The sequence below is a fragment of the Mustela nivalis genome (genome assembly GCF_964662115.1).
Source record: "Mustela nivalis genome assembly, chromosome: 15".
Classification (NCBI taxonomy): domain Eukaryota; kingdom Metazoa; phylum Chordata; class Mammalia; order Carnivora; family Mustelidae; genus Mustela; species Mustela nivalis.
In genome coordinates this window covers 13,130,270-13,154,712 of record NC_139034.1, presented here as the reverse complement: position 1 = coordinate 13,154,712, position 24,443 = coordinate 13,130,270, and the positions used below count along the sequence as shown (strand labels likewise).

The 24,443-nt window shown below is 39.8% G+C and overlaps 1 protein-coding gene across 7 annotated transcripts in view; it reads left to right on the top strand.

Annotated features, from left to right (window-relative positions):
* Nucleotides 1-23,077, top strand: part of LNX2 (ligand of numb-protein X 2) — an 82,453-nt gene extending 59,376 nt beyond the window's left edge. For 6 of the 7 annotated variants that reach the window (XM_082700717.1, XM_082700718.1, XM_082700716.1 and 3 more), the window contains 8 exons: nt 154-401; nt 1,610-1,809; nt 7,025-7,393; nt 10,903-11,043; nt 14,444-14,621; nt 15,704-15,935; nt 18,816-18,974; nt 20,759-23,077. In XM_082700717.1, coding sequence (XP_082556843.1) covers nt 154-401; nt 1,610-1,809; nt 7,025-7,393; nt 10,903-11,043; nt 14,444-14,621; nt 15,704-15,935; nt 18,816-18,974; nt 20,759-20,894 — 1,663 coding nt within the window. In that variant the 3' untranslated portion in view covers nt 20,895-23,077. The remainder of the gene's footprint in view (nt 1-153; nt 402-1,609; nt 1,810-7,024; nt 7,394-10,902; nt 11,044-14,443; nt 14,622-15,703; nt 15,936-18,815; nt 18,975-20,758) is intronic. The other variant, XM_082700722.1, reaches the window with a different exon arrangement.
* Nucleotides 23,078-24,443: the final 1,366 nt, after the last annotated feature.

Below are 24,443 nucleotides of genomic sequence, written 5' to 3'. Positions count from 1 at the left end.
GAGCAGAGGTTAAAATCAGAATTACATACCACTTGTGGATTACCTCTAGGTGAGTTTGGCATTGAAACAGTGGCTATTCTGTTGTTGGGGCACAAGCTGTCAATCATTTTTCCTTTCAAATCATCTGAGAACCCCCTAATGCTCTCTCTCTAGATGTCCTGGAGCTTCTCATCGGAGACTTGCCCTAGAAAGGAGGAAAACTGATAAAGCTCAGAAAGAGATTGAGAATGAAAACGGAACCACTGTAATAGATCTTCCAGGTACTTTATCCCTCGAAACGGACTGCTCAGGGACAGGCACAGCGCCTGCTGAGCGCAGCTTGACATCAGCGTCTCTGCCCGCGTGGCCTGAGGAGCCTGGCCTGGACAATCCCGCCTTCGAGGAGAACACGGCCACTGACAGTATGTGCTCTTCACCTTGCTTTTGATTTTCATCTCTTTTCAAATCAGATATTTCCTTTCTTCTCACTACTCCCTATTACATTCCCTACATGGGGTGTTGTGTTTTTTTTTTCTCTTCAACAAATAATTTTACTGAGATATGCTTCACATATCACATATTCACCCTTTAAGTGTACAAGTCTAACAGTTTGCCGGTTAGAAACAGAAAGCGAGTCTTACTTTGAGGCTTATCCTTCCCCCTCCCCCTCTTCTGTTGTAGTCCACAAATTCACTGGTCATCAACAGGCTTCTTTTGTTTGTTTTGAAGCCTATTGCTTCTTGACTAAGAAATCCACAGCATCAAGAAGAACAATAATAATACCTCAGCCTCCGTGCTTGTTCTGTGTCAGCACTGTGCCAAGCACTTTACATATATTAACTTATTAAATGCTTGTACCAATACTGGATTTTTTTAATGATGAGGAAACTTAGAGAGTCATTGGTCAAAGTCTGAAAGCCACGAAATGGCTAGGTATGTATCTGACTCCAAGGCCATGCATCTGACTATTGCTGTCCTCTGGTAGCAGCCACTGATCTGTTTACGTGACCCACCAGGAGACAGGCAGAAAACCTCTAGTCATAGATCTTGGGCATATCTTAGTGGTTGGCCTTTTGTCTTACTTTTAAATAGGTTTATCTCTTACAAAAATTCCAATTTTTCTATAAATCCCAGTTTTCCCAGCCATGGCTATAACACTTCTTCCATCTCCTACTGCTCAGATCAAGACCCTCCTCTTCTTGCTTAATGTGGTTACTTTGTCAACCACTAAGGTGATTGTATGTCACAGAGTTTGTCTTTTTTATTTCATATGTACTGCCTTGCACTGTTTACAGTTGTTTCATGGGTCAAACTTTCTCTGATCAATTAGGACAAGATGATATTGTCTGTATATTTAGTTATCAGATCACTGTGTGATCCCTAGTGATCTGATGAGTAGTAGTTATTTGTTGATTATTTACTGATCAACTTTCAAAGAGGAAGTGTTTTGCTAATCTTACCTATTGGTGTTTTGGTCATTCTATTTTTCTTATCCCGTGGTATTGCTTTGTTATTAATCATCTATTAACATAAGGAATGATAAACGATAACTTACTTACCTGAAGATAATCAAAATATAAAACGTTTTTCTTTCCACCTATTTTTCTCTCTCTCGTTTTTAACTTGGCAGCTACGCAACAGCCAGTTAGTTTACCGGAAGGCGAAATTACTACAATTGAAATTCACCGGTCTAATCCTTATATTCAGCTAGGAATTAGCATTGTGGGCGGCAATGAAACGCCACTGATTAACATTGTTATCCAGGAAGTCTATCGGGATGGGGTGATCGCCAAAGATGGAAGACTTCTTGCTGGAGACCAAATTCTTCAGGTATCAATTTTTTAAATTATTTTGTTAACTTGCCTCTTTTTTGCTCTTATTCATCAATTTAAAACTTAGGAAATTATGGTACTGTGGAATCTGACTTATTAAAGGGTAGGTTTTACTGTTTTTTTATGCAAAACAGATCGGAATTTATCGGTAATTTCTCCGATTTCCCCCAAACTCATGGAATGTATTTTTACCCCCATCTTAAATTTGATCCCGCATGTGCCTCAGTGCGTGGCTCTCCAGGCCAGCTGGATTCCTCCTGGCTTGGACTCTATGGTTGGCTATTTCAGGGCCACCTTCACTGCTAAATTCTCTTGTCCCATTTGCTCTATCCCTAGTCCCAGGGTACCATCCATCAGTTACCTTCGTTGTCTGATTCATCCTTCTCTACCCGGATTACTATAATCTAGAAAAGACAGGTCACACAGCACAAGTTACTTAAAACTTATACCATTGAATTTAAGATAGAATTTGGAAATCATGACCACATCTTGTTGGCTCTCAAACGCACTCTCGTCCACAAACAGCCTGACTCTGCACTAATCCTTGGTGCTACCCTCTCCCTCTTCAATTTAAAGAGAAATAGTTACTCCAACAAACGAACTAGTTTCGGGCAAGATGATATTATGTTAGAGGGCCTACTGATGAGCATGAGATGGCCAGAATTCTACTGTTCACATGAATTCTAGAGTTCATGTGAAAATTGACCTGGATATATGACCCATACGAGTGTACGTGGTACTTGAAGCTAAAAGAATGGATATTTAGTAGAGAAGAAATAGGCATGAATGAGAAAAGATGTCTTCTAGGAACCCAAGCTCAAGGATTCTTGCCTCCTCAATTTCATTGCTCGGTCCTTCCCCACGGAGTGTTGGTATTCACCCCTTCTCTTTTCCCTGCCACCTCTCTGGTCTGTGCCCTCACTGCTTCACATCTAACCCAGTAGCATCAATACTCCTGCCTCCCTACTCTGCTCTGAAATCCGGTACAACCATTGTCAGGTTAGTACATCTGTTACTCTGCTTTCCCTGGGAAGATTGGACCAGAGAATCAAGTCCATACTGATTAATCTAATAGTCAGGGTCCTCTGTGGACTCTAAACAACCTGTCCCCTCAGCCTTCACCCTTGCTTTTTCTTTCAGCTGTAGCCATCGGTGTATTACTGAAACATCATAGGCATGGTGGTCAGTGCTGAGGGTATAATTAAGAGCAAAAAGCAACCCCTGCCCTCATAGAATGTATAATGTAGCAGAAAAGCCAGACATAGCAGTCTCCTTGCTTCCCTCCACGATCCAACCTGTCCCCATTGTGCTATAGCTTCCCTACCTTCATCCAGAAAGCCCTGCCCTGCCATTTTCACCCATTCAGACCTCTTCTCACACTAAGTGCTGAAGACATTCCTTCTCTTCACCATTTGACACATAATTGGTCACAGAGAGTTATTCAAATGCAGTGTCTTCCTTTGGGAATGGCAGCCACCATTGGTACATACTATGGGACAGGCTTCTCACTGTGCTGTGCCTGGGGTCGATACCCAGGACATAATTGCTTAGTCAATAAAAGAGTGGATTTGGTTATGATATCCTGTTGGGAATAGCTGTCTTCTTCATTAAAACAAAACTTGGAACCTCTAGGATTTTTAGTTCTTCAAGAGAAATGTCCAGAGGGGAAGGCAGACAAACGAGGCTCCAAGAGCAGCAAGGATTGACCTTTCCACTCGGGGTTCCTGGATTTGGTTTCCACGCCCATCCGTATTCTGCCTCTTATAGTTTGTGATTTCCACTTCGACACTTGGGCCCAAAACCCCTCCTTCATTGCACTTGGCCTGGCTGACACAGACTGAACTTCCAGTGTTTTGTTCTTGACTAAATCCGAAGAGAAAATAGGAAAATACAGGAAGCATAACTAATCCAGCTTATGTAAAATCCAGTTTCTGATCCTACCATAGCTAGCTATTTACCGCATTACTGTGTTTGCTGTCCTTTTATGATATTAGTAGTACTCTGGTTGCATGCGGTTGGCACAGCTCTCTGGACACCTTACCCTGTATTCCTTCTACCCCAGCTCCTAAACTGATTTTCCGTGGAGGAACTCTTGTAGCTGGTTTTGACATTTTGATACCTTTGTGGCCAAGACCAAAAGAGCCAGATTGCCCTTTTCTGCAGCTTACACAGTGTTCTTTTCTTCTCCACTTCTGGCCTTTCTAGCTATAATTGAGTATACATTTATTTTCATCTTTTGTTCTTTGCTACCAGCAGTGTGCCAGCTTTGGATATTATTTTTACATATTTTTATTTTTACATATTTTATATATCTTTATTTTTTTAAGATTTTATTTATTTATTTGACAGAGAGAGATCACAAGTAGGCAGAGAGGCAGGCAGAGAGAGAGAGGAGGAAGCAGGCTCCCCGCCGAGCAGAGAGCCCGATGTGGGACTCGATCCCAGGACCCTGAGACCATGACCTGAGCAGAAGGCAGCGGCTCAACCCACTGAGCCACCCAGGCGCCCTATTTTACATATTTTTATTTTACATATTTCTCATGCTTATTCTAAATTTTAAAGGTAAAAACAAATGCTTTGTTCTTATTTCCATTTCTTTGAATATAATTGAGGTTAAATCTGTAACCTCAGATTTACTAATGTATTTAATATATAGTTTGCTAATATATTAGCAAAAATATAAAAATGTATAAATATATATTTAATATATAGTTTTGTTTGCTATATGGTTTTGTTTGCTAATATATTTCATCTACAGGCTTTTTTACTGTTCTGCTTTGGACAATTGTTTAATAACATAACTGAATCTGTATACCTCAAATAAAAATCTAATTATCTGAAATACTGGATAATTTGGGGAATTAACTCAAAGCTATAAATCAGCATTGTAGACATTCCAGTGCATTATTATTGTTTATGGAGATAACCCTAATAACCCTAATAATGGCAATCTTAAATCCAGTTTAATGATTTCAAATTGATACAAAAACTATGAGCACACGTGCTCGCTTCTGCAGCACATATACTAAAAACTATGAGCACATAACCTGATTATTGAAATCACAAAGGGTCTTTCCTCTTGTGGGCCTGACTTCTCATTGGCCTTTGGCTGTTATGCTGGAGGCAGTAAGTAAAGCCACACTACTTGCCCAAATACAGAGTAGTATTTATGGCCATTCAAAAGGAAACACTTGGAAAGAAGGCTCCTTAGTATATTTTTACTACCTGGTTATCTTCCACCTTTTGTGAGCTGCGTAAATAATACCATGAGCCAATTTGAAAATACCTTAGAGTCATTAAGATGGTTAATTTACAGACCAAAGGGCTAGCTAGCCTGTGTTTTTAGTTTAGCAAACTAGATGTAATAACAGTGAGTGGCTTTGGGTTTGCCCACACTGATTATGTGTGTGTGTGTGTGTGTGTGTGTGTGTGTGTGCGTGTGTGTGTGTTTTATATATATACCCACACATCCATGTTATTCTATTAAATAACCTCTTTGAAAAGGAGAACCATATACCCTCAAGGCCTTTCACAGTGCAGCATTTTGAGCAGTTTGAAGAATAAAATAGTGTAAGAGATTACATAAATATTACTATTAAAAATAATACAAATTTCAGAACATGATTAAGAGTATGAATTTACAGTGCAATCTGAGTCATCAGTGATTTATTCACTTTTGGTTTTGAAGGAAAATAATTGCAGTCGTGTCTTGACTGCATTGGTACAAAATATATTTAGCCAAAGATGTGGTAAAGTTTACTCTGCTGGTGCTATTTCTACAACATCTAGCAACAGTATTTTATTTGGTCTCTGCTTTCTCTGTGTTTCACTGACACCCACACATTTGTGAAGGGAAAATCTCTGATTGTAGGATATTCCACAACCCACATCACGACGATGATGTGAGTCTACATACTCGCACGTGGCTAGCGCTGGATTCCAGCCAGATGTTTGTAAAGTCATTTGTGATAGATGTGAATTTAAGACGGAAAAATAAGACCTAGGCATAAGTGGCTTTTTAGCTGAATAACCAGAAATGATGAGCTTTGACTTGCAAATCCACGTCAGCCTGGTTTTTTAGAAGCTGCCTTAAAGTTCTGTTCTTGACCCTATGTTACTCAACTTTTTCATCAAGGATCTGGATGGCAACCAAATGCTGCAAAGTTGGGCGAAGAGCAAGTTTATGTGTGAGATCTATGGCATTTGATGCCTGAATTTTAAAAGATGTCAACAGGCCCGAATCAATAAAATTCAAGTTAGTGGTGCTCAAAACTGTCAACCCGAGATGAGTAGGAAGAGGGAAGGCTTTCCTTAAGATAGACTCACGTGAAAAAGATTGAAGGCTTTGGGTAATCACAAGCACCTAACCCAGAGCCTGTGCCACATAACGCATCCAAGAGAATGTTGATTTCCTGCTTGCTGTTGGTGCAGACAGAGGAGAGGAATTCTAATTGTGATAAATACTCAGAATTGCGCCAACCTCTTCCTCTGACTAGGTGAATAACTGAAGCTGGGTGTATTTTCTTAGTCCTGTTCCTGTCCCAGGATCAGTCACTATACTCCTTTCAGGGCCATAAGGTTTAGTAAATAAATGTTCTGTGAGTACTGAGCTAAGCTTGTTGTATTAGATAGATGTTACACTTGAGTGCTAAACAGTGAAACTGTAATTAGCTGCTTTTCTTTGAACTAAAAATGACTGATCTGAGATCAGGTTGTATATCTGGAATGTGTCCCTTTTCTTAGATTAAAACTCAGTGTATTTTTTCCAGCGTAAGTGTTTTTCATTTGGAAAAGCCACATCAATCCAGTAGATCTTCAGTTTCTGTTCCACTGGAACTAGTATTTTGTTGGCACTTTTCACATGCTGCTGCTGTCTCTGCATTCTCCTCCTGGTCCCGTGAAGCGGAGAGTAAACCCATCTCACCACTCAGGGGGACACACTCAGACATCCCGCTACTGGCAGGACCAGGGACTCTGATTCAGCACCCTCGCTGAAGCCTGAGATCCTAACTGCCATTCTCTACTTCGTGCTAGTCATTGTGAGTGAAGCTTAGGAACTGTGCATTTTAAAACATCTTCAGAGGGCTTTTCTTTGTAAATAATGACTGTATATCATTTTCCAAAATCAGTTTCTTTTGGAAATGTCATATAAATGTTTACCAGTTGAGAGGATAAAAGATTGTCCCACCTTGGTCATAATTCTTTTCTTCCAGGTCAACAACTGTAACATCAGCAATGTGTCTCACAACTATGCAAGAGCCGCCCTTTCCCAGCCCTGTTCCACGCTGCACCTGACCGTGCTGCGAGAGCGGCGCTTTGGGGGCCGGACCTACAGCCACCCCGACAGTAGCTCTCCCCGGGAAGAGGTCTTCCACGTGGTCCTTCACAAACGGGACTCTGGTGAACAACTTGGCATTAAACTCGTTCGAAGGACCGATGAACCAGGTGTTTTTATCCTTGATCTGTTGGAAGGGGGCCTGGCTGCACAGGATGGAAGGCTGAGCAGCAATGACCGAGTGCTCGCCATCAATGGACACGACCTGAAGCACGGAACCCCTGAGCTTGCCGCCCAGATCATTCAGGTACACGCGGATATTCATTCCACGTGCTCAGCCTTTATGTCGATGTTTTCGTAACATGAGAACCTGAGGGATATTTGATATTTCATGGGAGAAATCAAACATGGCTCCCCAAATCCTTCAAAATGCACAAGAGATGATTTTATCATTACAGATAAAATCCTGTCCAGAAAACTGTATCCCTGTGAACATTTAGCCTTGCTCTTTATAGAGTGAAGGCTCTATATTTTCACATGGGTTTTTCATTTGCTCCATGGGCTCCACCTAAGCCCACACATAAAAAACACATTTATGTCCACATTTACCAGGTGAGAAAAGCAAAGCTTGAAGGAGCTGTGGTTCCAAAGTTGTGACTTCTCTGCTCTTGTAACGTTCACTCTCCGTTTCACCTCCATACAAGTGGGGAAAGTCAATTTTTATTGAGAAGAACTCATTATCTCTGTAGTGCCCTTTTTATAAAGCATTCAGAGCATTTCAAACACATCATAACTTGTGTTCTTACAGTATCCCTGTGAAGTAAAGATGGTTATTATTAGAGAAAAAAATTTTCAATAAAAGCATTTAAATAGGTAAAGTAGAGGGGCACCTGGGTGGCTCAGTCATTAAGCATCTGCCTTCGGCTCAGGCATGATCCCAGGGTTCTGACATCCAGTCTCACATCGGGGCTCTCTGCTCAGCCAGGAATCTGCTTCTCCCTCTTGTGTTCCACTCCCCCTGCTTGTGTTCCTTCTCTTGCTCTCTGTCAAATAAATAAATAAATCCATCCATCCATACATACATACATAATAAACAAAATCTTTAAAAAATGAAAACAGCTTTAAAATTTATTTTAAAAAATAAGATAGAAAAAGTAGAAAATCATCCAGAGCAGACCTTCCGGTTCTATAACCTACCAGAGCATTTAATGATATGGGTATCTCCTACAGTGATAGGGGTGAAACAAAGATGTGTATGGTGTTTTGTTTTGTTTTAAGTAAGCACAAGAAAACACTCTGACATAAAGGAAACCAAGCAGTAACATAATTGAGCGTAAGGAGTTAAAGTGGGTTGATAGTCACTGAGAAATGTGTATAGTAAACAGAATTGAGTAACAATGAAGATTTAAGCTACTGTGTAAGAAAACCCAAATTTAAATCCCAGTTAAGTTACTCCTTTTCACAAATGTTTGGTTCATTATAACTATGGGAACACACATACCTGGTAGGCATCTTGCATTAGGAGGGAGATTCAGGCGTTGGTCTCTTGTCCCAGACTTGAGGTTTAAAAAAATTGGATACAGATACTTATATATGATACCAAATATAATATATTGCTCAAGTTGTTTCTTTGTGAAAAACATCTTAATGTTTTGGATTCTGAGAACAACATGTATTCCATGTCTGAAAAGGAGACTAAGGAAGAAAAAATACAGAAAATGAAGAAGGAAGTCAAAATCACAGTCAGTCTAAAGTCCGTAAGATAGTGACATTAAAGTTTTGAAGAACATCGTTACAAACATTTTTCTGTATATGCCTACAAATAAACAGGTACCTATTTACGTAGGTACTTAGACATGGACTCAGCTTGCAAATTCTGAGTTTGCCACCCTTTCTTTATGTCAGCTGTATGCTGTGGCCTTCTAACCCTGAAAATAGATGCACCATGATATAGCTGTATAGTAGACGTGTTGTGCTAAAACTTACGTAAACACTCCCCTGTCAACAGACTTTAATGTTTTGTTTTCAAGTTTAAGACATTTTGCTAAACTTCCCTCTAGAAAGATCATACCAGTATATACTCCCAGCAAAAGGGCATGCCACTATTTTATGAAATACAGGTATTGTCATTTAGGCATCCTGCAATTTTAAAAATCTTGACTTTAACAGAATTCTTTTGTTGTGCTTGAAACCCTGTAGTGTTAGATAGGCAGTTAGCCTAAACCCAAATGTTGGCCCATCGTTTAAAGCTTATATGTCCACTTCTATCACACACCCAGAATTTTGTCTTTTAAGAAATCAAAAAAGATCAGGGATTTGTTTGTTAATAGGTTTGCATGAGCAGGGGTCTTCCCGTAAAGCTAAATTACTGATTATAGAGTATTTGGTAGTGGTGAGGGTTAGGCAGTAAAGCAAACAATTCTTAATATTGAAATGAGATCACAGGGGCTCAGCTTCTCACCCTTCACACCGTGTTATCTAATACTCGGCAGTATCAGAATCTCAAATATCTGGATTGTAAGCGTTCTACTTTGGCATTTACCTGTTAGATCAAATCCCCAGACTCTGGCCACATGAGAAGTGTTATTCTTTCAGTTATTTTGAAGAATTGTCTGAAACTAGTTTAATGAAATATTTGAATAAGTAAACGACTTTAATAGGGCCTTAAAATTGGTTATCACTCAGGCACCTGGGTGGCTCCGCGGTTCAGCATTTGCCTTTGGCTCAGATCCTACATCGGGCTCTCTGCTCTGCGAGGAGTCGGCTTCTCCCTCTTCCTTTGCCCCTCCACCCTGCTCTCTCGCTTTTGCTCTCAAATAAATAAATAAAATCTTTTAAAAAAATTATGTTTTTCACTCCTTTTCCAACTTGAGAACTGAAACTGGAGTGATTTCTTAACATTACTGACTGCAGTCATGGGGGAGGAGGGTTCTACTTTCCACCACAGCTTCTTGAAAGCAGGCTGTCAAATTTTCCCATAGAAATGATAGTAAACTTGGAAAGTTGTAGTCCTGACCAAGAATCAGCATCAAGTAGACCAGACCTGTACGTTAAAAGCAAAGATAAAATAGCTTTAAAAAGTATAATAAATGTGAATCTGTGTTTCAGATCTAGATCTATAAATACAGATAATGGACCTCTAAATTCAACATGGTTGTCATCACCTCTAAAATTACATTTATGTGTGAGTGCACATATGGCATATATAGGCACACAATTTGTAATGTATATAAATACTAATCCTGTTTTACAGGACCTTTGTTATCATTCTTTTCAGGACTGTTTAAGCTTATCCCTATTTTCGATTCGAAGCTGTAGTGTGTGGAAACAGAGCTACACGTAGTTTCATTGATTATCACTCTCAAAGTAGCCATCTTGGAATTTATTTCAGAAATCACAAAGGATTGTAATCCAGTTTGGAATCCGTTCATCCTTTTATCTTCTTTGCTCTCTTTCTCTCAGTGCCAAGGCCAGTTTTGCAGGGGAGGGAAGTATAAAAAGACAGTTACCCTTCAAGAAATCATGGGGAGATCAGAACCCAGGCTTTGCTTTGGTTATGTCCTTGGTATTTCCAGGGTTAGGGAAGGCTTACCCAAGAGGTCTGTGTGTGGCTCTTTTACCTGCAGAAGTTTTAAAGTATTAGCTCCTGAAATGAACCCCCTCGTCTGCCGCACCCCCAGTAGGGGCCTGCAGTCCCCACTCAGGTGAGGCTCTGATACAGCGATGATAAGTGCATTGAAAATGACCCTCCCTATAATTTTTTTAAGTGAGAAGCATCATTAATGACTGGTGGTTATATATGTGTGTTTTCTCCAGGCTAGTGGCGAGAGGGTGGATTTAACAATTGCTAGGCCGGGGAAATCCCAGCCTGGTAACCCTCTCCGAGACACAGGAGCTCAGAGTAGCAGCCAGCACCATGCACAGCCGCTGTACCACAACAGACCCAGCTCACACAAGGTGAGGCCTCGAGTTTGCATGTTTTCATTCATCTGCCCTCAGGGAATCCTTGTGACAAACTGGTAAGATTTAAATGAGGGCTGTTACTCTGTTGGCAAAGGTGAACACAGGTGTTTGGGGTGTGGAATGTGTGTTTGGCTACCTTGAGAGTCCCTGTACAGTCTGTTCCTCAGCCAGTAGGGGTGGTTTCTTAGTAAGAAGGTCCCTCTGCCAGATTGATGAGAAGTGTTTGATCTTCTAGAAAGACTTCTTTGTTTGGTCCTGCTTGAAAGTGGGATTTATCTTGGTTTGCTCATTCAGTTGTAACAGGTGGTTATGTAACTGAAAAAAAGACAATGACCAACAAGTCCATACTTAGCGGTTGGGCAGGTTGCCTACAACAACAGAATTCTCTATGTGAATAGGAAGCATAAATCATTCTTTCTGATAGGTACATGCGAAACACATAAAGCAATTATTTCTATGTTACAGTTTATAGGAATACTACCCCAGATCATTTTAAATTCCCGTATGTTGAGCTTTTTGCTGCATCTTTCATATTTCAGCGCTTTTAAAATATATTCCTAGGTCATTTATCTGTGCCAAAAATTCTGATGCTGTCTCACTTTGCATGCAGAAATCAGTAGAAATCAAAAAACAGTGGCACTTTACTGTGTTCTCAGTATTATTTACTTCATTTGATCTTTCATCACAACTCAACTTGTGATAGGCCAGAATTTTTAAAACGATGCTATTTACCAACTGTGTGAAAATCACACATAGGAAACTTCCTATAGTTTTTTGTCTGTTTGTTTTTACTTCCTATAGTTTTTAAGTAGACCAATAAATAAGTTTTTATTTAGTAAAGCAATTTAATTTTACTTAAGGAGAATGACTTGAGAAACACATGTTTAGCTTAAAGTGGCTTCTTAATGCAAGTACAATTTGAGAGAATAACTCTGTAATGTCACAGGAGCCCCAGAAAGCATCATGTAAAGGCACAAGTATTTTTGGCCCATCAGGTTTATCTGGCTTTCTGAGCTGAAGTATAGACTTGTCACTGGTCTTTGGTCAGTTAAAACTTTTAAGAAATTATAAGCACAAACTTATTCTTATTTTTGAACAGAAAACAGAATGTGTGAAAGGAACCTATAATTTTGCTTTCACAATGATGACTACAAAAAGCAGTTATTGTTTCAAAAAGGAATTTGAATAGGAGTTGTTCGTATCGCTGGTCCTTGCTTTACATGTTACATATATATACATATTCCTAAAGAATCATAATTAAGGCAAAAGTTGGTAACTGAATCAATGAATTCTACAGAAATTTGAAATATGGGTGCTCAAAGACAGCACTACAATTTTAAGACTGTTTTAAGAACTACTTAACTATTTCAGCGTTCATATAGAGAACTATTTATGTCCTTTTGTTTGTTTTGGGCACATATATTTTTCTTTTTACTGGTTCCTATTCCTTAATTTTAAGTGGTGGTGTTTTAAATAGCAATGCTAAATTCTTATTCTAGGTGCTCTGTAAACCTGATTGTTAAAACAGCCACATGAAATGTAATTTTAAACATTAATTTAGCAATTTACCGTTAACATTCAGCATTTGTGATGTCAAATCCTAATTTTTAAAAATAAAGGTCTCCTAGGGAAAATGAATACAAATTCACCAAAACAACCTGTTCAGAGGATAATCATTGTTAAAAATTAAAGCACACATTATTCTACTACTAAGCCCCTGCGTAGCTGCTTGGATAAACATTCATACAGTGTTAAGCCCTTAGAAGTTTCTATGAAGTATACCAAGAGTAATCTGTGAAGTTTGGCTAAAATGCATACATCTCAGCCATATGGAGGAATAAAACAACCACCTCTAATTGACTCGATACCTGACAGACACAAGCGTTGAAGTAAATGTGCTCCCAGCTGAGTTTACCTGGATTGTCTTCATAATAACGTGGGTCTTGCCCAGTTTTGAAGGATGCGAACATAGATGTCATATGCTACGATACCACCTGTGGACGTTTACAGGTTTTCTATGAGGTCAACATTCTAGGAACTCTAGGCTATTTAAGTAGTGCCCTCAAGAAAATTTCAAAGAGTGGGTTTCAGGAGCAAAGAAGAGCAGACACCCCTGCAGGTCCAGGGCTTGACTGACACGTCGTACCTGTCCGCTCTGAAGCAGTGTCACTAAAGGAAATGTTACAGTTCTAGCAAAAGAACTCATCTAGTTCTACTGTTGATATTGTTAGTCGTGGTAATAGTTATCTTGTTATCTACACTATGCTCTTATAGTATATGTGTTAAGGAACCTTTTGAGATAGGAGCTTCCATTATTACACTTAATGGGATAGCACCCTTGTAGTGTGGATGCATATAGCATCATGCTGTATGAACATACACAACTACATATGAATACATGTTTATGTATATACACTATGTGTGTATATGTGTATTTTTTTTTAAACTTGAAATCAGTTCAAATCCCAGTGTGATCTTGTATAACTATATAATTTGGAGCATATTACATGACCTTTCTAATAAGGCTATTCCCTTGTTTATAAAATGGGGCCAACCACAGGATTTACACTCAGGACTATTTTAATGAAATTTAATGAAACCATTAAAATGAAATAATACATGTAAAGCCATTTGCTTTACACATAGTAAATCTTCAATAAATGTTAGTTACTATTGCTGTTTTAATATCACATAGGTACACCTTGTTTTTTATAGCATTCTAATTAAAAAGAAAGGTGATGTTTTAAATTTTCCTTTTCTTCTAGGAGTGTCCCCATAAATAGTAACAATAAATATCGGTAAAAATTGCTTTTTCCTGAGAACACAGTCTGTTGGAAATTTTTTCTCTTCATTACCTTTTTCAAAAATTCAGTTATTTCATATCCTTATAGTTTTCCGTGAAGGTTGTGAAGATCAGTTTGCACCCATTTCATGACCGAGCATTCTCATGAGTAAGAAACAGAAGATAGATCTATAGCTTTTTTCTGGCAGTTAACAAAATCCACACTTTACTTTTGTACTATTCTGTTACCATTTCTTTCAAAGAATAGAGGAGAGAGAAATAAAATGAATTAGCTTGTCTTCAGAATCTTAAAACTCAAATGCATTATTTACTTTTGTAGAATTGGCCCTATTTTGACTTCCTTATGTCAACAGTCCTGAGTTTTTTCTGTTCTATACATAGTCATATGTAAATACAGCCGTCCAAAGTCTGACATTGTGATCCCCAGTGTTCGGTGTCATGTTTGTACCATGAGGAACTGTGTATTATTTCTTCAGGAACTGATTTTAACAGTGACTTTATCATTGCCATGGTATTTTTTCCTTCAGTTTCCTTACTTTACTTCAGCTATGTATTATTTATTTTGCAATGAATTTTCTTCTCCTGTGTTAGGATCTTACCCAGTGTGTTACATGCCAAGAAAAACACATTACTGTAAAGAAGGAACCACATGAGTCCCTGGGAATGACAGTGGCAGGGGGCAGAGGAAGCAAGAGTGGTGAACTGCCCATCTTTGTAACCAGTGTGCCAGCTCATGGCTGTCTGGCACGTGATGGCCGCATCAAAAGAGGTAAGATAGGGAGGGCTGGGAACAGTGAAACTCTTCCCATCTTCTCCCTGCATGCAACTCATGTTTGAACAAAATAACAAATATTCCCCAAATTTTCTATTAAACATGATTTTTAAAAAATCTTTTAAAATGTCCCTTCCATATATAAGTGTAAAACCTCTCTCTAAGGTTAGAAAAATGCCTAATGGGAAGGAAAATTGCTGCAGTTTGATGATGTTTCTGTTATTTTTTTTAAAGACTTTATTTATTTATTTGACATACAGAGATCACAAGTAGGCAGAGAGGCAGGCGGTAAGGGGGGGCAGCGAAGCTGGCTTCCTGCTGAGCAGAGCCCCATCCTAGGACCCTGGGATCATGACCTGAGCTGGAGGCAGAGGCTTTAACCCACTGAGCCACCGAGGTGCCCTTCCGTTATTTTCTAATGTTTATTCAGATCATTGGATTATTTTATGTTGGAAAAGACCCTCTAAAAAATATAACACACATCTTTTCCTTCCTAACCTTTTATATAATCCTCGTTGCCCTTTTTTTTTATTATATTACTTGCAGGGCAACAAGCACTTTTTTTTCTTCCTTAAGCAAAAGATGCTCAAATCACAAGTTTCATTTCTTTGTGTAGACCCAAGGATCTCTTCTCTTTAAGTATTCAGATACATTCACGCTGAGCAAACTCTGTAGGACTATCTTTATCTATAAAACTGTGTAACTCTAAAACAGGATATGTTAAAAATTCATTTCTAAGAGCAAGAGATCAAATAATTTTTGAGCAGGAAAGAACTATAGAAATCATTGAAGCCCAAAGAAGAGAAATGAATATGCCCAGGTCCTGCACATTAGCAAAACGAGGTCTAATGACTTGGACTTCCAGTCGAATCACAGTGCCTCAAGCCACATTTTTTCCTATAGATGATGAAATTATCTTAAAGTTTTGAGTTGTTTTGGAATGTTTTCCATGAATTGGATTTTTCCCTCTATTTCATAAGAAAGACAGAGATGTCAAAAAAATTACAAATAACAGGATGTATAGGGAAGATAATGACTTAGAAGTTCATCTCATTTTTCTTGTTTATTCCTTTGGACAGGTGATATATTGCTGAATATCAATGGCATTGATTTGACCAATTTAAGCCACAGTGAGGCCGTTGCTATGCTAAAAGCCAGCGCCGCATCCTCTGCTGTTGTCCTGAAAGCACTTGAGGTCCAGATTGTGGAGGAGGCAACCCAGGCTACCGAAGAGCAGCCAGGCACCTTCAGCGAGAATGAGTATGACTCCAGCTGGTCCCCGTCGTGGGTCATGTGGCTTGGGCTTCCAAGGTATTGACAGCGTTTCAGCAGTTTCATGGAATAATCATAGTGACAACATTTCTCAGTATGGAACACAGTAAATTCATTCTTCCAGGGTGTGAGGGGGAAGGTCCTGGTCAGAGATGAAGTGGCTATGGCATATCAAGTTATAGAAGAAAAGGGTATTTTTTTCTTAGGTTATTATATTTTAAAAGATAAATTTAAGGGGCATCTAGGTGGCTCAGTCGGTTAAGCATCCAACTCTGGATCTCAGCTCAGGTCTTGATCTCCAGGCCATGAGTTTGTAAAAAAGATTTTTTTTTAATTTTTAAAAAATTAAAACATTCTTAAAAAATAAACCAAAGGTAAATTTAATAGTAAGAACTAGGCTAAAAAGACTTGGTGTATCTGTTTATAAAAACGAATAAAGCCTTTCTGTTCGTTACTATTAAGAAGGTTCTCAAGTGGACCAGCCATGAGATTTGGATGTTCATGCTCTTGCTTTAGAAAAGCTGTCATTTACCACACATGTACATGCTTAGACTTCATGTGAATTTTTCACCAGAAAATCCAGGTCAAAGTGTGGGGCCTTTTGAGAAGCTTTTCTAAAACCCCTTTCTTAATCTTGTTAACTCTCTGTAAAAAGGAAGGATGTCAAAACTCAGTTTTTATTGAACATGAGAGACTCTTTCAGCCAAACCACTGGTGTCCGAGAGTAGGTCTTCTCACCACCTTCGGGACTGTAACCCACCAGGACATTCTGTAGTTGGTCATTGTTTGCTCATGAAAGTGTTTCAGCCTCCTGATGAGGGTTGTACACTTCGATTGAAGTTGGAAGAATATGTATCACTGTCTTTGTTTTAGATCACTTTAGATTCTCAATGTGTAGAGGAATCCTAAAACTGACCTATGCTGAAACATTCTGATTCTGAGCCAAGTAGGAAAATGACTGATTTTTTTAAATAAAAATAAATGATAAGAATGCCAGTTTCTGAGCCATCTAGCTTCATTTGGATGTAATTTGTAATAACTAGCATTTGTATAGTGCTATGTGACAAATATATATATTTTTAAAAGTACTTTCACGTAAAGAATAGCAGAAAAAGCCAGGATGAATGGAATTCATTTGTCTATCATCTAACTTACTGACTTGTCCTTGTGGTAGTGAAAAAGACCAAAAAGGCCTGAAACAGTAACAGAATTTATATCTCAGGGCCCTGTAGGCATAGATTGGAATGGTTGCTATGAAACCATGGCCGTTCTACCTAATGGTGAGGGGTCAGCCAGCAGAGGGAACTCATTTATCCTCTGGAGTACTCAGCCTGATACACTGACCTGTCACTTGAAACCCAGCATGTCAGAAAGGCCCGGTCCCACACCAGTGGGGGAGAAGTGGTCTCCTCAGCTGCACAGGTGCCGAGCGTGCGCACACCACTGCTGGTGGCCAGGCCGTGCTGGCGCTCCTTTAGTTCTTGTTACCTGGTGTTCCGGGCCAGCTCTGCAGTCAGCTCTTTACCGCTTGTGTTTGGAGCATTTTCAGGTGAACCAGGAAGAACAATGAATATTTCAGATGAACAGTACACGGGATAATGGAATCTATTTGGGGGGTCTGCCTGTATCGAAAGAGTGTCTATCAGTCCAAGGTCACTATTCTGTGGACTCCTGGGGTTCGTGTGTTGTGTGCAGACCGGTATACATAACCAAGTATCGGGAGGGCCACTGCTCTGTGGGTACCGGCGGCTCTTTCCAGCAGGTCGCACAACACACAGGGTAGCAGCTCTGCTCTTTCTCAAAAGGGAGGGTCTTTCTCTGCAGTTGGCTGGCGGTGTACCAGACAAAACAGTTTATTTGTTTTGTGTTGTGCTGTTTCATTGTTTTTTTTTTGCAGAAGATTCAGAATAACGAAAATAACCTATATCGTCTCTAAAATACCAGGGGACCCTGGGACCCTGCTCTATGGCAGAAGACTATTTAAAAGTCTTTTCTTGTTGGTGAGCTAAGAAACTGGACCAGATTAAAAGTTCTAGCGTTTCATATATCGCTTACAGCATTGGCTTTATTAAGAAGTCTTTTTAATAGATTAAAAACAGGAAACCTTACCTTAGATGACTGGGTCCAATTTCATCCAAAAATGAAAGATTCTTCAATCTTACAAGGAGATATTTTTTCTGTATCCCTTAGGTGGGGTTTTCTTCTATTTTTAAGTTTTTATTCATTGAGTTCTGATGTCACATCCGCCAACTGACAGTGGCATTTTAACTGAAGCATTTCAGAGTCCCTAGTTAAAAAAAAGTTAAAAAAAAAAAAAAAAGCTGTATGGAGAAAGAAAGAGATGATTTTCATTAGTGTCTTCTAGATTGAGTTCTCTATTTTGCCAATCAATCTCCCTTAAAATGAGTGCATTATAAGCGAAGGAGAAAAAAACAACAAATAACTTTCCTCACATAGATGAAGAAGAAAGAACGTTTTCTTTCTTTCATTTGAGTGCTGAGATTAGCAGGACTAGATCCCTTGTGTACCACCTTTTTGTAGATACAAACTCTGTAGATACAGATGGATATCCAAATTGAGGACATTGTTGACAGTGCAGAGAGAAAACGCAGGCACAGAGCCATTTTATACGACTTTCTGTGGTGTGACTTGTAACCAGGTGTGTTTAGCTGTGTGTGTGTGTGTGTGTGTGTGTTCATTTGGGAAAAGAAGACGGGACAGTGTTGGACAAATTCCAGTCTACGTAGGACTGAGTCTGTGCTGGAAAATGGGCTGTCAGAATAATGTGTTCAGAAGGAAATAAAATAGCCCCTTTTTATTTCCCAGCAGCGATAAGGGTAAGTATGGAATGAAGCAAAGGTGAACAGGCTATAAAAGCCGCCCCACTAACTTTTTCTTGACCTTTTGTGTTTGTGATAGTGCCCTTCATAGCTGCCATGATATTGTTTTACGAAGAAGCTACTTGGGAAGTTGGGGCTTTAGTATTGTTGGTGGATATGAAGAGAACCACACCAATCAGCCTTTCTTCATTAAAACCATCGTCTTGGGAACTCCTGCTTATTATGATGGAAGATTAAAGTGAGTCTTGGGAGATCAGATAATGTGATTCATGTTTATTGTGATGGACACGATCTTAACCAGAGGTCAGCTCCAAACCCCCAGCCTTTGTCCTCTCTTGTAAATCGAGTCTCCCTGGAACGTGGCTGCATTCTTCTGTTTGCAACCCCTCCGTGGCTGCCTGTGAGCCCCGGTGGCAGTGTTGAGTCACTGTGACAGAGGCCGTGTGGCCCACAGAGACTGAAATACTTGTTTACTAACTGGGCACGTACCAGCCAGATCTCGACTGAAGCATCCCTTTGACCATCTCGCCGCTGATGGCTCTGTTTTGTTACTCTAATGACAGGGACCAGACCTGAGTCATCCAGTTCAACACACGGAGATGACAGCTGGCTCTGAGCAGCCATTCCACACACACCCCTTGAGTCCAGTCCTGTCATTAGATGACTCTGCTCTATTTTTCCTCTGCAGCACTTATGTCTACTAACACGATATTTATGCAAACTCCGTGAAAGGGTGGGTGTGGGGGCCTGTTGCATTTACTGTACATTCCTGGCAGCCGCCGTAACAGTGCCTTGTGTTCAGAGTAAGGTCTCAGTAAATATTTGATGAATGGATGTGAGAGCTGCCAGGCACAGTGCTAAGTGCTTGGGATTGTAGTATTGAATCTTAATAGCCCTGTAAGGTAAGTGTTGTCATTGTTATTCCTGTCTGATGCACGAGATAACTAAGTCTTAGAAAGATTAAGAAATTTGCCCACAGTCAAGTAGCTGGAAATGGTTGATGGAGGTTCACACCCAGGACTCTCTCCAGAGCCTGGGCTCTTCACCCCTCTGCTGGGCAGAAAGTCCTCAGCCAGCCTCATGCAGCCTCTTTCCTTTATCAAAGCTCAGGCCCTGGGAGAAGAAAGAGGTGTTAGATTAAGAGATTCTACAAACTTAGAGGAAATGGATTCGTGTAGGGTCTTAGAGCTTAGTTTTTTGGTGGAAGAGCCAGTTCTTAAAAAGTAAATGTTGACATCTTCGAGTGCCGCATGAATGGAGAGTGTATACTGATCAGTGTGCCATCCAGAGAGTCTCGTGAAAAGTTGACCAGAGTCAGTTTGCTCCTTATATTGACAGAGATGGGTGAAAATATCAGTATTTTAGGTGGAAAGAGGAGGGGGAGAGATGAATTAACCATTCTCTTAGCTAAGTCCCTCAAGCATTCTGGGTCTCAGTTAATTAGTTTATAATTTGCATTCCACCTACTTCCAAAACTGTTGAAGTAGGTAACAATAAAATAGCATATTGCTGTTACAAACTAAAGAGCAAAAAATGCTGAAGGATAGAAGGGCCTTCAGATTGATCATGCATCTGCGATAGTCCTGTCAGAGGACAGCAGGCGTCAGCCGCTGAAAGAGGCTCAATGTAATTGAGCCCTCAAATGTACGAGCTCTAAGAATGAGCAAAGAACAGTCAAAATAATAAGCAGCCCCGTCCAAATGCCTTATTTAGTATTCCTTAAAGAAGCAGCACATTTATTCTCATTACATTTTGCTCAAGCTTTCTTGAATTATTCTGCTTGCCCTCAAAATCACCAAGCAGTTCTAACTACTTGGCCAGGGGTGGCCCTGATTGCAATGGAAGGCCAGTATAGGGTTAAAAATTGCCCCAGACATCTTGCAAAGCAGAAAACATAGCCTCACCATTGATGGCTAATGGTTAAGTGAAACTGAATTTCATGCCAAGCAGATCTCCCTTAGGATAATGTTTTCTTAAGCCATGGAAATAGTTAACGGTCCGTTTCTGTTTGTCTTTGTCCAGATGTGGAGACATGATCGTAGCGGTCAACGGCCTGTCAACCGTGGGCATGAGCCATTCTGCACTAGTGCCCATGTTGAAGGAGCAGAGGAACAAAGTCACTCTGACAGTTATTTGCTGGCCTGGAAGCCTGGTGTAGGTTTTGAAATCAGTTTTGAATCTGACTGTCTTCCTTTTGAAGCTTCGGGAAGAAACTGTGTTTCCAGTTGGAAGCCACAGGCACAGCTGGTATTTGCAGGACCCAAACCACTGAGATTGTCCTGTTGTTATTAGTAGAAGGGTTTTCTTCAAGTTAGGCACGTTTCTTTTAGCTTGGGAACAGTCTTCCACTAAGCCTCGTAAGTTCATATTTTCAAAACTGGGACTCTCTGTTGTCAGAATGGGACCTACTATAACATAAGAAGTGTGTGCAGATGGTGACTGAGCCAGCTGGATTAGAGAACTTGGGGCAGTCCTTTGTTTCCCCTAACCGAGTCATAGGATGAGTTCCACATTCCAGTGCTGGGGCTGTTGCACTCCGCAGTGGTGGCATTCACTGCCCCTGTTGCAGCCAGTGCCACAAATGGGTACAGACATCTTCCGTGAAGCTAGCAGCCCTTCCCCATTCCCCCTCACCCCCGTCAGTGCCAACATTTCAAAACTTCTCACTGTTTATAAAATGATTTTTCTGACTTGTTTGATTTCTCCTTTAATCTCTTAGTACTCGTAGATGATGAAGACAGAAGTCTGACACTACTAAAGAGCTTTTCAAAAAATAATGTACCATTAATTAGAATACTAGATAATCAAAGATCATGTTTTCCATTGACAAAGGCATTTGGGAGGTAATTATAATTTAGTGCTGGAGATGGTAAAAGTCACACTTATTGCAGAATGCCAAAAGCATTAAAGATTCCTTTCCAAAGGAATGTTTTGTTATGCAGGGAAATTTTGAAGCCGTTTTTGCTAAAATTCATTTTCTAGAGTTTGTATTATACTTATCAGCAGTCTTGGCTGGACGTGCTTTTTTGTGATTTATGCAGTTAAACTAAAGATCAAGCCGTGTTGCTATTCCACACACCTTCAACTATATTGCAGCTCAGTGTAGGAGAAGGTAGACCTTTTGTATTTCATTCCAAGAAGAGCCTTCAGTGTTCTAGAAGTCCTTATTTTTTCCCCATTATTTCTTGTGAACTTAATTATTTCAAGAAAAAGACTGAAGAGTCCTGGATTTTTATCTAAAATAGTAGGTTTTAGATGTTAATATCTTTCAGTCATTTCTTGGTCACTAGGCTATTTCTTATTTTTCTAAATGTTTTTGAAAACTACAACCAGCCCGTTTTGTTAGTCCTTCATTCCACTGATTTGTCCCTTGGAAGAACGCATAAAGAAGCAAGTGAGATCAGAGTTTCCGTACTTTCTTAATATTATGCATACTTGAAAAGAGTTCACTTAGAAACCTAGTTCAGAATCTGAGCTCATTTACAAGTGACCTCTGTCGTAAATGGTATTGATTATCACAGAATGTATTTCAAAAATACTACAGTATATTATGAAGCATGACCACTTTGTTTTCAAACTAGCAATTGCATTGCTAGGTTTTATTGTGTCTCTAGCATGTCACTGATTATTCCTATTAGTTTTTTAGTGAGTTTGTTTTAAACTATCCCTTGTGAATAAGAAGTGGCAACTGTAATTGCTACTGATTTGTTCAACCCCTTAGCTACACTGTATGGTCAACATATAACCGAGATACAGTGGGATGCCCCATACAGTATATTACTGTTATGTAATGATTGGCTTTTGAAGCAATTTGGTATTGAAATGCTTTGATATTCTAATTGACACGGAACAAGTTTGTTTGTTTGTTTGTTTTTCCTGCTCCCCAAATAGAATTTTATATCCTACTTTGCTATTTTTTTAAACATTTTGTAAGAATGTGTCATTTTTGGGGGCATGGCCATCCACCAACAAATATCCTAATGGCTACTTTGTTATATGTAAAATACTTACATTGAACCTGGGGATATAATTAGTATTTTGAAGAAGACACTTTTTTTGACATTATTTTTATCATGGAAATCTCAGACTCAGCTTAAGCTAACTCATTTGGTTTTATTATAAAACATGATAGTTTTTGGTCAGAATGATATTTGGTGATGGAAACTTGTTCATAATTTATTGTTACTGTTGAAATATTTGAATTTTCTCATCTTAAGCGTAAATAGTTCAAATATTTTGATTTGTTCTGTGCCTTCAGTTTAAATTATTTCAGGATTTTTCAAATGTGTTTTAATAATGGTGTGATTATTTAGGATGGAAATAAAAGTCATCCTTTCCATACTAGTGGCACCATCTCTTTTCTTGAGCAGCAGACATTGACTCTGTATGCAATCTTTGTTCATGGCCCCGCTGTCCCCAGTACGGTGTCCCAAGCTTCACACCCCAGAATCACAAGTTCGTCTTCTGATCCTTCCTCCTGTAGGCACAACACATGTGATCCCTGCTGATTATTGGAAATTTTGTCCACACACTCCCTCTAGACCATGTTGTTCAATATGTGGGGTCACTGAATACTGGAAATGTGACCAAGCCACGTGTCGAAGTGCTAATAACTTGGGTATATGGCTGATATAAAGTAGAGTTGTTGGGGTTTTTTTGTTGTTGTTGTTGTTTTTCTTTTTCTTTTTTCTTTTCTTTTTTTTTTTTTTTTTTTTTTTGGTGGATTTCCTGCCTGTCTTTTTCTATGCCTATTTTCCAGTTTTATTGAGAAATAATTGACACACATAACTATAAGTGTGAGGCATACAGCATGATGGTCTGATTTATACACATTGTGAAATGGTCACCACAGGACGTTCGGCTAACATCCACCTTCTCACGCAGACATGGTAAAAAGAAAGGAAAAAAGAAATGTCTCCTTGTGACGAGCCCTCTTCAGAGCTTCACGCGCACAGCACTGAGCAGGCCAGGCAGGCCTGACCTTGTGCTGCCTGGTCCTCCGAGGGCTTTGGTCATTCTCTGCTTTAAAGAAAATAATTTTTTTTTCAAAGTAGAATCTAATTTTATTTTAATTTTTAAAAAAATTTTTATAAACATATAATGTATTTTTATCCCCAGGGGTACAGGTCTGTGAACTGCCAGGTTTACACACTTACAGCACTCACCATAGCACATATCCTCCCCAATGTCCATAACCAATTTTAGTTGAAGAACGTTGTTCCTGATTTCCTAGCAAATTTAAGTTCCGACCAAGGCCTATATGGTCCAATCCCTCAGCCATCTTCTGGGTGGCTCCAGGGTGCCATCTGCCTCCTGTGACTCCAGCGGGCTACCCACACACTCAGGTCTTTCCACACACGCGCCTGTCGTAGCCCTTCGGAGCGTGGCCCTTGTGCCTCATATTGGGAGGCATAGCTGGAGCGCCGCCCTGCCAGCCTTCTCCGGCCCGCCCGTCGGTACTCCACACTTTGGAGAGAATCACCCTCCCTGTGAGGGTGGAGCTCTGCAGGCCTCATTTACCTTTACATGGCTTTGACCTAAGCACCCTCAGTGCTGTAAGTCCCATCAGATGCCACCTTGCAATTCTGAGGGCTGCTCAGGCCCCAGCGCTGCGGCTCCTGCAGTCCGCAGGACTCACTTCTGCACCCGGACTTCTGAGTTTTCTCATGTGCTTACCTACCTCCACTCTTTCTCTGTGTGAACTCAT